The sequence below is a fragment of the Chrysemys picta genome, chromosome 25 (assembly GCF_011386835.1).
Source record: "Chrysemys picta bellii isolate R12L10 chromosome 25, ASM1138683v2, whole genome shotgun sequence".
In the NCBI taxonomy this organism is placed as follows: Eukaryota; Metazoa; Chordata; order Testudines; family Emydidae; genus Chrysemys; species Chrysemys picta.
Genome location: NC_088815.1, coordinates 15,181,206 through 15,196,864, shown reverse-complemented (window position 1 = coordinate 15,196,864; position 15,659 = coordinate 15,181,206). Strand labels below are relative to the sequence as shown.

Here is a 15,659-nt window from a genome sequence, read left to right as displayed (position 1 = left end):
TTCCATGCCTTTGTCAGACCAGCCACCCACTATAGTCCCTACTTTAGCTGTTAAATGTGCCAGTTTAGTTGAGAAAGTGAAATGGCTTCAGAATGGGATTGCCCTTGAGGCAGGCATCTAGTTGGCTTTAATAGCATCAATCATACCGCTTTAATTTTTTTTGCTGTTTTTTTTTTCATTTTTTTTTAAATATTGTTTTCTTTATTTCAAAGGTTTGACTGCCTGGTAAGATATTGTAGGCAGCAATTTGATTTGGCACAAGAGCTGAATTTGGCAATAAACTAGTCTGCAAAGCTAGGTGGAAATAGACCATATTCTGGTCTACAAAACTTAAAGATGAATTTGTTTGCCTGCCCTTCTGAAATGTTATCTCCCTAACTAGAGGTTTGTAAATTGCTTCACTGTATTTCCTGATGGCTAGAAGTAACTATTCCTTTGTGCCTTGGTCTTCAGCTTGAACAGTTTAATATGATAGAAAACGCCATTAGTTCCAACAGCCTGTACAGCCCCTGCTCCACCCTTAACTACTCCCAGGCAGCCATGATGGGACTTACTGGGAGCCATGGCAACTTGCAGGACTCGCAACAGCTGAACTACTCCAGCCATGGAAACATCCCCAACATCATTCTCACAGGTAAGGCACTTGCTGTCCTAACTGAACAGGGACGAGTAAAACTTTCCTTCATGGTACTGGGTCATTTTCACTGTGTGCTCTTCTTGGTGAGTGGACCTGGGAGGGAGTGTTGGAGCCTGTGAAGGCTGTGTTCTAGACTATACAAATGTTTGTGGATTTTGTGCTGATGAAAGGTCCCAGGCGGACATCCTTCATTTAGTCACAACATAAACTGTACTTGCAGTGACAGTGCTAGCTACTTCACCCCTGACCTTCTAGGACCATCTGTCATGGTGTGAGAAGAATTCAGCCTTCATGGCCCGTTTTAGCTTCAGCTTCTCTGCTGAGACTTGGCAACAAGAGAGACCCTAGTGCCAAATGTATTAATTGAGGTGGATATGAAGCACTTGAAAGTGAAGTGATTTCCCCCAGGGTCACTAAACAAGTCAGTAGCTTAGTCCAAATTTCATTTTAGGATCCTTCTGGTGTCTAGTCCTTGGCATCATGTATGTTAAGTTATGGAGAGAGCTTAATTCTTTTTGAACCTTTGGGAGGGGAGGAGTGAAGGGTGGCTTTGGTCTCACTGCACTCCTCATTTGGAAGTCAAGACCATTTTACTCCTAAAGGTGCCTCTGCAAAGCTTTCTACATTTATTTTTTAATAATCAAGTGTTGGTGTGATAGTCATGTGACTGTGTGGTCTGTCCCTTTCAGTTCCATTCCCACAGGGCTTCGCTTGAGTTATGCTTTGTATTAGGCTGCCCATGATGATGTAGAGCCCTTTAATTTAGGCTTTGTGATGCGTTTTGACAGACCTGCAATGCAGGTCAGGATCTGTTTTTCTTTTTCAAATGTATTCTTGCTAATCCAGTAAACTCCTCTGATCAGTGTGCAAGCTGTTTCATCACTTTATCTTTAGCCAGAAGATTGTGCAAAGAAATGGGTGTTTTGGTAAATGAGCAGCAATACTCAGGCCTGTCTCCCCTCCTCTTCACTCTAGTGACAGGAGAATCTCCTCCCAGCTTATCAAAGGAACTGACCAGCTCTTTGGCAGGTGTCGGAGATGTCAGCTTTGATTCGGATTCCCAATTCCCTCTGGATGAACTCAAAATTGACCCTTTAACCTTGGATGGACTGCACATGCTTAATGACCCAGATATGGTCCTCACCGATCCTGCCACAGAGGACACTTTCAGGATGGACCGGCTGTAGACTGAGGACACCATGAGCCTGGGAATAAAATTAGTTCCTGGAGCCCAGCTGAACTGAAGAGTCCAATGGGTCAGTCATGTCAGATTAAAGAGTTACCGAGAGCAGTAGCTCTGTCATGTACAACGTGTACGATGAGTAAAGCTTGTTGTTCTAAGCTTGCAGTGCTGCAGACCCCCTTCCCCGTCGCGCCATATTTGATCCCTTATCTACTCATTGCTATTAAATGAGTAAGGAGTTTGCATCAGCCTTCTCCCCTCCAAACCCCCACCAGCGAAGGCCCAGCGTAAGGTTCTCAATTTATCCTTTGCACTTGAAGGGGGAGTTTCTGGGCAGGTGATGAAGGTTCAGAGTCAAGGGTAAAGAGATTCTCTTTGTAAAATACCACATCATTAGTATTTGATCATTGGCTGTTTCTGTAACTGATCAACAGCCATCTCCTTGCGAGACTGAGAGGGGAAACTCAGACTACTGCCCTCTCACTAACTCTAAAGCAAAATGCCTGTATGGCCACCCTCTGGGAAAGGGGGGAGGCTGCTAATTGTGACTCTCCCAGACTACTTTGTGACAGTTGCTTTGTAGAGTAAAATGCTTCTCCCTTGATTGATATGCCATATTTGTTTTCAGGTTTGTTTCCTTGACTGTTGTCCAGCACCCACTGCCTGTTCGTATGCCCTGAGCAAACTCGTGTACTTGGCAAAGCAGGAAAGCGGCCTGGCAGCCCAGTGGGCTCTCGGTAGCCGGTTATCCAAAAAAACAACTGTAAACACTATTTCCAGAGCCTTTTTCTTGTTTAAAATTTCTGAGCACACAAAAAAGTACTATAATTCATTACCTGGTGAGTGTGAAGGAGTGAGTGGAGCATTTTGAAGCCACTAAAAGTATAGTGGTGGCTAAATTGCAGAGAATTTTATTTTTAAATTCTGCTTCTTGTGTGAAATTCATATAGGCAACAGGAAGGGCCGTTGTGTAGCAATACCTAGCCCAAGTCGGGGCTACTTTTATGATTTTTTTTATTCTTGTTCGTTGCCTATTGAATATTCTGTTACTGTTATTTATGCATTTTTTTATTTAAGTATTTGGATATTAGAAAAGTAGCCAAACTACATAAGGCCAATTGAAGCACTCTGCATAATACTTATACAGTACATCCTTTTGTGATTTTTATTCTAGAAATATAATATATATATATAATAGTTTAACTAACTGGAATTTGAAGCCAGATGCTGACCAGAAGTAAGCAAAACCAGGGCAAGTCTGTCAAGTGTTTGCCATTTTATATATTCACATTACGGTAACAGGAACATACATATTCTTTGGCAGGGTTATTGGCCTACTGTATAGTGAGAAGAAGATGTAGACGTGATGGATCTTGATTTCACTAAAATTTCTTGACAGATTCCCACATGATGATCTCATAAGCAAATTAGTGAAATGTGGCCTAGATGAAGTTACTAAAAGGTGGGTGCACAACTGGTTGAAAAACCATACTCAAAACATAGTTATTAACAGTCCACTGTCCAGCTGGAAGGGCATATCTAGTGGGGTTCTGAGGTAGCCAGTCCTGGGTCTGGTACTACCCAATATTTCATTAATGGGTAGGATAATGGAGTGGAAAATATGCTTATATAATTTGTGGGTGACACCAAACTGGGAGGGATTATAAGCACTTTGGGGGACAGGATTAGAATTCAAAATGACCTTGACAAATTAGAGAATTGGTCTGAAATCAACAAGATTAAATTCAGTAAAGACAAATGCAAAGTATTACACTTAGAAAGGAAAAAATCAATTGCACAACTACAAAATGGGGAATCATTGGCTAGGCGGTAGCACTGCTGAAAAGGATCTGGAGGGTTATAGTGGATCACAAATTGAGTACGAGTTAAGTGTGATGCAGGTGTGGGAAAAAAGTTAATATCCTGTGGTTTATTAACTGGAGTGTCATATATAAGACATGGTAGGTAATTGTCACGCTTTACTTGAGACTGGTGAGGCCTCAGTTAGAAAGGATGTGGCTAAATTGGAGAGTCCAAAGGAGGACAAAAATTATAAGGTTTAGAAAATCTGACCTATGAGGAAAGGGTAAAAAAACTGGGCATGTTCATTCTTGAGAAAAGATGACTTGGGAGATCTGATAGTCTTCAAATATGTTAAGGGCTGCTATAAAGAGGAAGGTGATCAGTTGTTCTCCATGTCCTCTGCAGGTAGGACATGAAATAATGGGCTTAATCTTCAGCACGGGAGATTTAGGTTAGATAGTAGGAAAAACTTTCTAGCTATGAGGGTAGTTAAGCTCTGGAACAAGTTTACAAGGGAGGTTGTGGAATCCCCATCATTGGAGATTTTTAGGAGCAGGTTGGACAAACACCTGTCAGGGATGTTCTAGGTTTACTTGGTCCTGTCTCAGCGCAGGGGGCTGGACTTGATGACTTCTCAAGGTCTCTTCCAGCTCTACATTTCTACGAGTCTGTGATATTCCTTCTGTAATCCTGGGGAAAATCACTTGCTAATAGTGAAATGTACTGTATCCTAGCATGCTGAGGCTCTTATATTCATAATAGACTACTTCTGTTAGTCACCGCTAATATTCTCTGGTATAGCATAACAGAATGGTGAATAATTTACAAAAAAAAACAAATCCATCCATTGAGTCTAAAATGGTGATTTCACAGAAATGTAATGGCTGAAATTGACATACAATAATGAGTCCTAGATTCCTGACACTAGGTCACTCTTTTACAAATCTGAGAAACATGAGTTGCTGTTTACCAAGAGCCCAGTGCACCTATGGTAATTGTCTGAAGTATAGCTGTTAAAATGTGCTCATTACACTAGTCCTCCCAGTAAGAGAACCCACGTACACGACCCTTCTCCTCAGCAGAAGTTAAAATCTCCATTATTTGACTTGTACTAACAAAAAAAAATTTTTTTTTATTCCAAATAGTATATTGAATGTGTTAATGAAGGAATTACTGCAAAAAGAGAATATTTCCCTGCAGCAGGGGCCGAACAGCCAAATATATTTTTGATAAATACAATTTCAAATAAAAAAGCCTTCGTAACTTATATTTAAAGACATCATTTGTTTGTTTGTTTTTCCCCTTCCAGGAATGGTATTTATTATCCAGCCTCTCCAAATCCTGTTCTCCTACTGACTGAGTCTGCATTGCCCTGTTTTGCATTTGGTCAAAAAATGCATCAATTAGGTTTTATTTTTATTTTTTTCCGGTTATGAAATTTTTTTATCAAAAAGCATCCCCCAACCCAATCACCCTACTCCCCAAAAACCTTTCCCTTCCTTTTTTCTAGCAAGGAACGTAAATGTCCATGGCAAAAGTGGGCTACTTCTAATGAATTATAGCTAGGTTTCTGTGTGCTTCCAGAAATCCATGAGGTGCTGTCCTGAGATGCACAGAGACACTGCTAAGCAGAATTATTGCTGGGATCTTATATAATGGGGGTGCGTGTTTGCTCACATATTTGTGCCATTAGTTGACCATTTGCACTAAAAGTGATGTGGGATTTTTATTTTTTCTGTCTAATAGCTTTTGTGTAAGCTTCTTGTTAAAGGATGGTTTTCTTTGGTTCCTCCCCACATAATTGCAAGGCTATCCTGCATCTCCATTTATAATGTTCATCAACATTTAAGCCAGATGTCACGTGTTACTCCCAAAGTCTGCTTATGTCAGATTGTGAATGCTTTTTCAATTTAAAAAAAAAAAGGTAGCTTTAAACAGGAGGATACCCTAAAAGAACGTGAGTAATTTGGGCACAGATGATATGAAGTTATTTGCTTCAAAACAGCCAAAGGTACAGTGTGAATTGAGTACACTTTGTGCAGTTTACTTAATCTCCTTGACAGTACTGTTAGTTCATTGATTGGATCTCTGTCTATATCAACCTCTTGTTCAGATGTCTCTTATGCATGTAAATCCTTGTCTGTGATGATCTATTTTTTTAAAACCAGAGTCACTTAAGAGTGAAGCGTCCAGTTAGGAATTCACAGACTCCTGACTGGATAGTTTTACAGGGAGATATCGCTAAATGCTACCTTCTATTTTTTTTTAAACTACACGTGTATATAGGAAAGCTTGTTTATTAGACTTGTAAGTAGACATTTAAAATGGCCTTAATTTAAAAATAAATAAATAAAACCCATTTAGATGCAATTGTCAAAAACAAAATGTGTGTGTGGGGGGAGGGGGGGAGATTAGGGACCATCTAGTTAGGAGAAATATCTTTACTTTGTGTTTCTTTTCTGGAAGGGGTAAGAGAAGAGGAGGTCATGGGAGAAGGAGATGATGGATGTATATGAAAGAAGTGATTCATCTCTCTAGCCCCTGTAGGGGGCAGGCTAGCTGCTTTCATTTTTAACCCTTTGAGAATCAGAGCGGTTATTTTAGTACAGTGTCAGTAACATTTCAATAGTTTCTGCACTTTGCTCCCTGGGAGAGTGGCCCGTTGACAGCAGCATGTGGGCCCTATTCTAGTAGAAGAATATTTTCCCATACCCTTTACATCTGATTTTTTTTTTAACAGTTGTGTATGAGTTTACATTATTTTAAACAATAAATGTTTAAAGTTTTCGAGTTCAAACACAGGGTGGATCCCCAATGCTTTCAGAACGTAAGTAGATTTCTATTTCATTTTAAAGTTAAGTAGTACCTTTTGCATTTTCTACTCCGCTTATGAGGGTGGTAGATGTGGAAAAGCATTGGCCATTAGAATAAAGGAACTGATGCTTACAGAGATACTTGTGGGAGGAGGGGAAGAAAGGGCATTGCTTGGGGAAAAATAAGATGAAAAAATTCTAAGTATTAAATTAGATTTAATTGTTTTTTAAACAGTCTCATGTCTCAAAGGGTTAATATCCAAACATATACCTGCTGATTGATTTCTGTAGAGCTATGTTTTTATAAGAATTTCCCACGACAGACTGTTGCATTTGCCAATACTTTGGGGAAGTAATAGGAATAAACTCTCAATGTATAAAGTACTGTGATTTAAAAAGAAAAGTGGATTTCTGCTATTTATTGCAGCTTAAGTGGTGGGGGGACGGGAGAACTCTTTTGCATTGTATATAGTACTGATTTCTGCATTCTCTTTAACAATGGATCTGCACAGGCCAAGTTATGGTAGTTCTGTATGCTGCATGCATGGTTGACCGCAGGCAGCATCAAACATGTCTGTCTCACTACTGCTTCTGCATGTTAGTGAACACTTCGCCAGCATTCTTTAACTGTGCAAAAACCTTTCCTGTACAGAGAGAACCGTTGCTTTTAAAAAAAAAAAAAAAGTGGAAAGAAAGATGTTGACTTTTAATTATGGAAGAAACTATTGATAATTTATGTACTATTTTTTGTTTTCCTTTAAAACAAAAAATTCTGCCTGAGAATACTGGTGCAAACCCTCTTAACAAAGATGGTTGCTTAAAACTTCCTTCTAGGTAAATAGAGCCACCCGAAGTTTGTAATAACTGGTACAGGATTCTTTTTTATTAAATTCCACTTCAAAGTAAGATATGAATTGTTGTTTTTTAAAAGCTCTATTTCTGTAGGAATTCTATTTAAGACTTGCCCTTCCCTTATTAGGATATTACTCAATTTGGAAATCTCCTCAGTGTATAATATGGAAGAGGAAACCCCCCTCATCATACAGTTGGTTAAAATGTACTCTGTGCTTTAAGGATGAAAGCATTTATTACTTTGACAAACGGACCCCCTGTCACTGTGATGGCAATGTGAAAGAGCAATTAGCATTTATTATATGTATATGTTCTCTTTTTAAAAAAGGAAAAACTTTGTAGTGTTCCTGTTATTTGTATTTTTAGTTGCTTACTATTTATACTGCGCAGTGTAGGCATGGATTGCATGTCAGTTTTCTATGCGGGCACCATGATGACATTATGATAACTGTGTATTATAAATCATTTTTACCTTTTTAAACAGAATCATTGTGTGGAATTTCTATACTGCAAAACACTACATTAAGTACTATATTCATTTGTGTTATTTATTTTTTTGTGGGTGGGAGGGGGTGGTTTTAACTGTGGTGTATATTGCCTTATATGTGGGCTTGACCGACTTTATCAAAATAAAGGCATAAAGGGGTAAATATGCTTACTGTTTTATTCAGTAATACAATGTGGGGCTGCCACAGAGGTAGCTGCAGAAAAGTATATTGTACAAGCATAGAATGGGAAGCAAATATATAGTATATAAATCTTTACAGGACAGGAAATCCAGCTATGTATTATAGACTGCAAATAGCGAGGAGGCTTAAAGTCCCGTGAGCAATTAAAAGTTTTTTTTATATGGCGATTATTATGCCAATCATTTTGTAGTGAGTATTATCAAAGCCCATTCTAACCTGTTCCAGCACACCTAATGTACATTCTACAGTTGTTTGAAGAAGCTCAATCCAGTAAAAGTTTTGATTTGGACACACCCTAAGAAATCTCTTTTCCTGCACCCTGTTGGTTGCAGGAACTTGACAGACGGTCCGGTTACCTGCCTTTGCCAGAGGTGGTTGCGTTTTCTGAGTTTGGAGTCTCAAGGATACATTGGAGCTGTGCATTGTGCTGTGGGTTTCTGAAGGTTGCAGACAAATCAGGCAATAAGAATTATTACAGAACATAAAAGGTGTATTTTAAAAGAAGAGCGAGAGAACAGGAAGAACTCCTGTTTGAGGCTGTAATTCAGTTTGCATGTGGTCTATATTCACAGATTACAGAGCAACATATTAACCAGGGGCTTGTGTATTTAAAAACTGGACCAGAAAATTGTCCCTAATACAAGACTTCTGATAATAGTGTTCTTCCTACTTGGCAGTTTGACCTCTCCCACACCTTTCAGTCTGCATTCACGTCTTCCTATTATGCTAAAATATAAGGAGGCATGTTTAAAGCCACAGAATTTCTCTGTTCTGTCCCCCGCTTTCAAATGCACCTAGAATCTATTGGACTCCATTGGGTTTCTTGAAGTAGCACTGCAGGAACGTACAAAGCTCTGGGGAGAGTATTCATGAGCAAACAGGTAGAGCAGAACCTTGGCTTGGGGGCCCACACTGTTGTGTGTAATCTATGATAATGCCGGTCATGGTTTCAGATTTCTTTGCAATGGAGTAGTGGGTTTTTCTTCTAATTTTGTGTCCCTCTCATTTTCAATACCAAAAAATTAGTTCACGTGCATTTATTGATGCTTTCTAGATGCAAGTAGAGTGAAGAGCCTGCCTAGTCGATGCCTGTGTTCTCCTCGATGGGCTGGGTAATACCAGCTCAGAGGTATGTGTCGCAGGTCCTGCAGCCTAATATGGTCAGTGCAATCAAATCAAGGATTGAACAGTGTGTCTATTCGTTGTGTGAGGCTGAATACAGATTACACTTAGTGCAAATTTGCAAGGAGACTTTGTAGAGCTGGAATAGTTGTGCTGCTCCGGTAGAGCCTATCTTAGTTGTGAGCACTGGCCATGTGTCACGAATGACGAACAGCTGCGTGCTGTAGGTGCCTTTACTCCAGTTACTGGGGAATAATTGTGATTCGTATATGGCTTTATTCTTGTGTTGGATCAGGAAAGGAATGTGCCATTGAATTAGCACTCTGCCCACTGCTACAGCAATATCTGCAGCAGTGTCACTTGTTTTGGCTCCAAGAAAGGCACCTACCGGGCACTACAGGAAAGGTGGTACGTATCGTTAGCTTGGCGGAGATGAATTACAAGTAACAACTCTGCTGATTTGCTCAAGCTGTTACAGCCAAATATTATTGCTAACTTCTTATGGGGGATATTTTTAAAGGCACAAAAGGGTATTAGTCATCCAGCTGCCATTGAAAGTCAGTGGGAGTTGAGTGTCCCGTTTGCATTTGTAAAACTCCCCTTAGATGCATAGTGACACAGTAATTGGGTGCTAGTAATTAAAACCAGAGCGGTTTTTAAAGTAAAGTGTAATAGCAAAGTTTCATAATGTAAATCCCTTAACTAGAGAGCAGTCCTATACATGCCATTTACTACTTATGTTCCAACGTCTGCTGAAGGGAATGCTGGCCATCTCCTCAATACGAGCTTAATTACGCTGTTGCTTCTTTCAGATTGTACGTCAGGTAAATGAGGGAGAGAGACGTGCATAAATAGATTTGATTTAATTTTAGCTTGACTCTTTTTTTTTTTGCTGGAACGCTGGATTGTATATTAAATAGCTACAGGAGAATGGGACAAATTATGTCTTTGGAATTTCTGACTTGTAGTTTCCACCTGCCGGAGAATCAGACAGATGATGTACTCTTAGTGTTTACTGGTATCTCTGAAGATCCTGTTTTCTGTTAAATGCATTTTAATCTGGTACATGGCCTAGCATTAATGCAGCATCATGATTCAGCGGAGAAAACATCTGTGGTGAGATCTTCTCTGTAAAAACAAAAACATAAAACCTTGACGTCTCTTAGCCAGTCTCCAGCAATCTGCTGGGAAGCCACGTGTCCTGTTAAGTAGTGTGCAGGTTAGCAGTGTCAGCTGTGTTGAGCTGGCAATAATTGCCTTGTTTTGGGGGTGTTTTGCATTTGTTGTCAGAGTCCCAATCCAATTCCCAGTCATTGTCTTAAGGGCTTTTGTGTGTTCTGGCTGCAGCTGACTGGGGGGCATCTGCACTGAGATATGCCCAGATAGGGCCAGGGTACTTGCTGAACAGATCTGCTATATCACTCAGTAGTGACACGCTTAGATGGTAGGTAGCTAAGAGAGAAGAGAGGTTTCAAAATAGAACAGTCCCTCTCACCCAACACTGTGATTGAGGGAAATGAACATCTCTGTTGCCGCTGCTATTTCAATGTCTGGTTTATCCAGTTACACAGCTGCATATTGGCAATTGACCGGTTTACACCCTCTTTTGGAAGGAAAGTTGAATGCTGGAGAACGCAGCAAAACACTGAAGCTGTTTTCCTGTGAACAGATCTGGCTTGCCCTGGTTAATGAGAACTTGCAGTCGCTAATGTGATAGTGGCAAAACTTTTAATAATTAGAACAAGAACCAAACACCTCTTCCGGAGCGAGCAACGATTATCAGGAAGCGGTGACTACAGGATCTGCATTTTTTCACTGCCGTTTTTTTCTTTTTCTTTTCCATTATAGTCCTGTATTCAACAGTTGCCCAGGCATGTTGCAAGCAGTAGTAAATTCCTGGAGACCTCAAACGACTTTTCCACACCCCGGTGGCAGGGTGGAAGCGAAGAGGACAGTGTTAACTATTTTACTTCTTAATTTTGCTTTCCCGCACTGATTATAATTTACACATTTTTACTTTTTAAATTTGTTGAGGGTGTTGCATATTTCTTTGTAGTTAAAATATACAGTGAGGGGTGTGAATCAGTGGAAGACAGCTGTATGAACTGGCTTCAGGACAAAAACTAATCACAAACCAGATTATATGGCCAAAACGTGGTACATGCAGGAGCTGTGCATGGGAATGTGCCAAGGGTAGGGGTAGTCAGAGCTTCTCAAAACACTCCCTTCAAACATTAGGAAGCTGGAGTCCAGTAATTGCAGGAAGCCCCGTTCTACACTCTTTGCCTTGGAGAGAGAATGAGTTCGCATTTTATAAGTCACTAATTCTGCAGGTTTTGTTTTAAATGAGCGCTGGATTTTGAACACGTGCGGTGCTTGGAAATCTAAACGAAATCCAGCTGACTCAGAAAGCTAATTATCTGTTTGAAATGGTTTAGCTCTCAACTAGCAATTTTAGATTTGTCTGTGCAGAGAGGAGCATTTCTCTGAGCGGGGGTGCTGGGATTCCTCCCTCTCCATGAAGTAGATGTCTCCTACACTGCCAGATTGTAAATCAGGAGTGCGCTGCAGAGCCTGGCACATTAGCATAAATCCTCTGGAAGAACTGAGAGTGCTCATTACTGAGTTAAAGAAGGCCTCCCACTCTCACATCCACCTTGCAGGCTTGTCAGGCTGGGAAGTTGCTTCATACCTATAAAATCTGGCATGCAAACTTTGTGGCTAGTGGGTGTTGGAAGGTGTCGTCGTCCCAGCGGCTCCAACACCTGTTCAGTAGAGTATTAGTAAATGCAGTGACTTTGTTTAAAAATTCTATTTGGAATGCAGAATCCTCTCCATTCTGTTGTCAGCACTCTTAGAATTGAACAGTTCTCAGCTGTGAATGGAATCTGTGCTGTGGGATAGAACAGATGCAACACATCTGCAGTACCCAGAAGTTGGAGTATAGAAAGGATCCCAACGCCATGTGGGGGATAGGATGCTTGGGTCTGAGCTGTGAACCTTGCTGCAGTATTTAGAGTTTCTTCCTCTAGTGTGTGTTGCAAGCCAGCATAGTCTAAGGCTTTTGTACAAGGCGGTGTGTTTGTGTGCGTGTGTGTGTGTGTGTTTAAAATGAGGTTAGATGTGAAGAATTAATCAATTCTTTGAAGTGTGGATGTATAACCACCCCTGGATACTGCGTGGCAGTGGTTTTCCTATGTTGATGTGTAGAGCTCAGTTCAGCTCGGCTGAATGAGGTGCGTTCCCCATGTTACTGTAGTTCTTGCAGCTCTTTGTTTGCATTTTTGTTTAATATTGGGATCAAGCCTGGCATCTTTTGTAGTATTTTCCTTAGGTTTGTGTGGCAGATGAGTCAGAATGAGGTTGGAACCTTCAGTGTTAGAATCAGTATGAGCAAGTTGGATGTTTAACGTGCTACAGAGTGAGTGACAAAGGCTGACTCATATTTTTTCGTTTGGCTGTTAAATATGTTTTCACAGTTCCTGATATCTGTTTAAAAACGGTCAAGTGACTCAAAAATCCTAGTGATCTCTCCCTCCCCCCACCCCCACCCCTTTTTTTTGGGGGGGGAGGGCAGATCATTCGAAAATCCTTAACTGAATATTTTAAGGCAGACCAATTAAATCACAGTAAGAAAAAAATTCTCAGCACATAAGTTAAATTGGGTTTAGGGCTTGCAAAAATTAAGTTGCAACTAATATTAACCTAAGCTCTCCCCTGCTGCTCCCATCCCCTTGGACGTTGACATTCTTTAACTGAAGAAAAGTATCCGAGCCTCATCTTCGTGCATTTAATGAGTCAAGAGTGATATTCTGTGTCTCAGGGCTTCTAAAATCAGATGTGCAGATGAGACGACAAAACCAGCTGGTGATTATACTGAAGAAAATGCAGATGAGGAATGGTAAAGGCCTCTGGGGGTTTTCCACCCGAAACTCTTTGGGGGCAGCCGATGTCTCACTTTGTGCCTTGTAAGGTGCTACGCCTGCTATCAACTCTTAATAGTGAGTCCCCTTTGCTAGTGCAGGATTCTTCCCTACATTATGGTCGTCAATAGCATAATGTAGGGACCCTACATAGCAATGTAATAACCCTAACCCTAACCTCTTCCATTTGGAGATTCTCTTGAAGCCAAGAAAAAGGAGAGCACTGATTTGGGTCATCTTGTTTTGAGACTGCTGCTATAAAGCACCAGGCCATGCCAGTTGAACCAAATACAAATTGCTTGACTAGGAGCCTTTTAAAAAACTCACTCATGTGGCTGTTTAGTGTTAAAAAAACATTCCCCAACGTTATATATTAGAAAAAGCACAGCTACCGAATTCTGTCAAAGGGAACTCATTTCTGCAAGCCCTAATTATAGAGTAAACTTGAAACAGCCTTTGTTTTTTTTATAATTGCAGTTAGGATTTTCAATATCAACATATAAAGCTACAGAAAAAGATGTTTATGGGGAAGATGGTGGTATGAAAGGGAAGACTCCATCCTGCCCATTGGTAGAGTGTCATTTTTTGCCATGTGTAAGTTTGCTAACGTACGTTTTAAAAAGATTAGCCTGAGATGTGTGCCGATTCATGTAACCTTTATTTCTTTTTCCTAAACTTGTGACGCAAGTTGTTTCCTGAAAAGCTTAAATTGTCGCAGTTGAGAGTAAGTGATAGAGAAATGGGTTTCCTCAGATGGCAGGAGTTTTATATATGTAATGAATCGTAGCTAAATCTGTGGAAGTAGGGTAAGGCTCTTTGGCCAGTTTGAAGGCAGTCTGATCTATCTTGGATCCCTTTGGAAAGCAAAGTATCAAGCAATTTACTGAAAGGTTGTTGTACCTTCTGCTGGTTTTCATTAGAAAGGTGTCTGCTTTCAGATGCTCCCTCTTCCTCTGTCTTCTAAACTGGTGTATTTATACAGTAAATGAAGTGTAAGGGTCATTTGTACATGTCCTATGGACTATTCAATCCAATCTTTTTATACTAGGGCTTAGAAAAAAAAATGGTGGAGGGTGTTTCTATTTATAAATCCAGTGTAGGACTCATTCCTGCCACGGTAATAATGGTGCGTCAGTATCCACAGGAGACGTTTTAGGGGCTTATAACTTGGCCACAGAAATTAACTCTGGTTTGAAATTTACCAGACATGCGGGAAATTATTTATTCAGATCTGTTCTGGGTATTTGGTAGTGAAGAAAAAGAAAACTAGTAGTTGTCTTTATGCTTTACATAATGCCACAAGAGTCTCCGTTGGAGAGGAAAAGGTAGTCAGTCATCCAGCCTAATTGTTGGAATCGGGAAGAAAATTAAACAAACGAAAGGAAGATAAGCCGGTAGAAAAATCTTTCTTTACTTGCAGAGTAGACGATAAATATAAGTATTGTGTATATATAAAATATAAAGTATTTATGGGACAAAGTATTGAGGGAAATAGGACTCACTTAAACAAATCTTTGTCTTTACTTACTGGATCCTAAATATTTATGGCACGAGCCTTTACAAGCCTAGATGATACATGGTGTGTGTGTGTGTGTGTGTGTGTGTATATATTAATACACATCCAGATACTGTTTGGTCAGCATTATAATGCATAGCAATTAAAAATACTGTATTTCCATCAGTTCTAAGTCACAGGTCAGTAGATATTAGGGTTTTGTTTTCTTTTGGAGGGAATTGGAAGTTGTCATTTCTGTTTTTCTCTGAGTGGGGTCCCCATCTTTGATTGGATTCCTTTAAAAGAACTGCAAGTCAAATGCAATAGGAAAGTGCTTACGAAGGGGAAGGTTTGATTTCAGTCAAGTTAAATCCAGCTGCTTCTGACAGCTTCTCTCGCAGACTGGCAGCTAAAAACCACTTCGTGTAGTTCACTGAGTTTGGGGGAAAACGTGTTGGATTTACGTCTTTTCAGAGACAGTAGAATATACTGTTCTTTACAAGCTAAACTTTTCTATCAAAATAACTTGTGGATTATTTCACTGATATATGCAAATCCCGTATTCAGCTACAGCTTTGGTGACCCAGGAACTCTGGAGACATTGTCCCTGCGACATAGAAGTTGAATTGATTGTGCTTTTCTATAGGTGAAGTGGAAAACTGAAGTTGGCTTTAAGTGTTTGCAATCTGAGAAATGATGTGAAAAAGCAGCTCAACTAAGTGTATATTCTTTTCACTCCGTTTTCGTGTGACGGCTTTTGTCTTTGTATCTTTGTAAATGAAATGTAATAAAGTTCAAATGTTTTTCGTCTCTGGCTGCCCGGCTTTTCTTCCTTAAGAGTTTCTTACTGAAGCTTTTTAATGTTCAAGTGGTTAAAAAAAAGACTCTTTTAGTCATGTTGACTAGAAACCGTGGAGGCAAATCACTGTGGCTGGCTAACATTATGCTTGATGATGCTTTTGTGGATATGCAAACTGACAATGATCTAGGTAATGAAATCCCAGTTTCAGGATGTGCCTTGTGCTTTTAGATAACAGGTCTAGAAAGATGAGAGAGCATTGTGTTAACACTCAACACTTAAGTCCTCACAGCACCAGTGGTAACGGTAGAGTGGTCAATCCTGCCATCTTTTCAATGGGACA

At 40.1% G+C, this 15,659-nt stretch overlaps 1 protein-coding gene across 7 annotated transcripts in view; it reads left to right on the top strand.

Moving 5' to 3' along the window:
• The window catches only part of CRTC1 (CREB regulated transcription coactivator 1), a 68,484-nt gene extending 53,273 nt beyond the window's left edge, over positions 1 to 15,211 (top strand). For 2 of the 7 annotated variants that reach the window (XR_010594910.1, XR_254593.3), the window contains 3 exons: positions 454 to 634; positions 1,613 to 1,893; positions 2,449 to 2,659. Coding sequence is in view for 3 of the 7 variants with exons in the window: in XM_005278982.3 (XP_005279039.2) it covers positions 454 to 634; positions 1,613 to 1,824 (393 nt within the window). In the remaining 4 variants the exon portion in view is untranslated. Of the gene's footprint in view, positions 1 to 453; positions 635 to 1,612; positions 4,892 to 15,084 lie in introns of those variants that run through there. The other 5 variants (XM_005278980.3, XM_042861996.2, XR_006177193.2 and 2 more) reach the window with 4 other exon arrangements.
• The last annotated feature ends 448 nt before the right edge of the window (positions 15,212 to 15,659 follow it).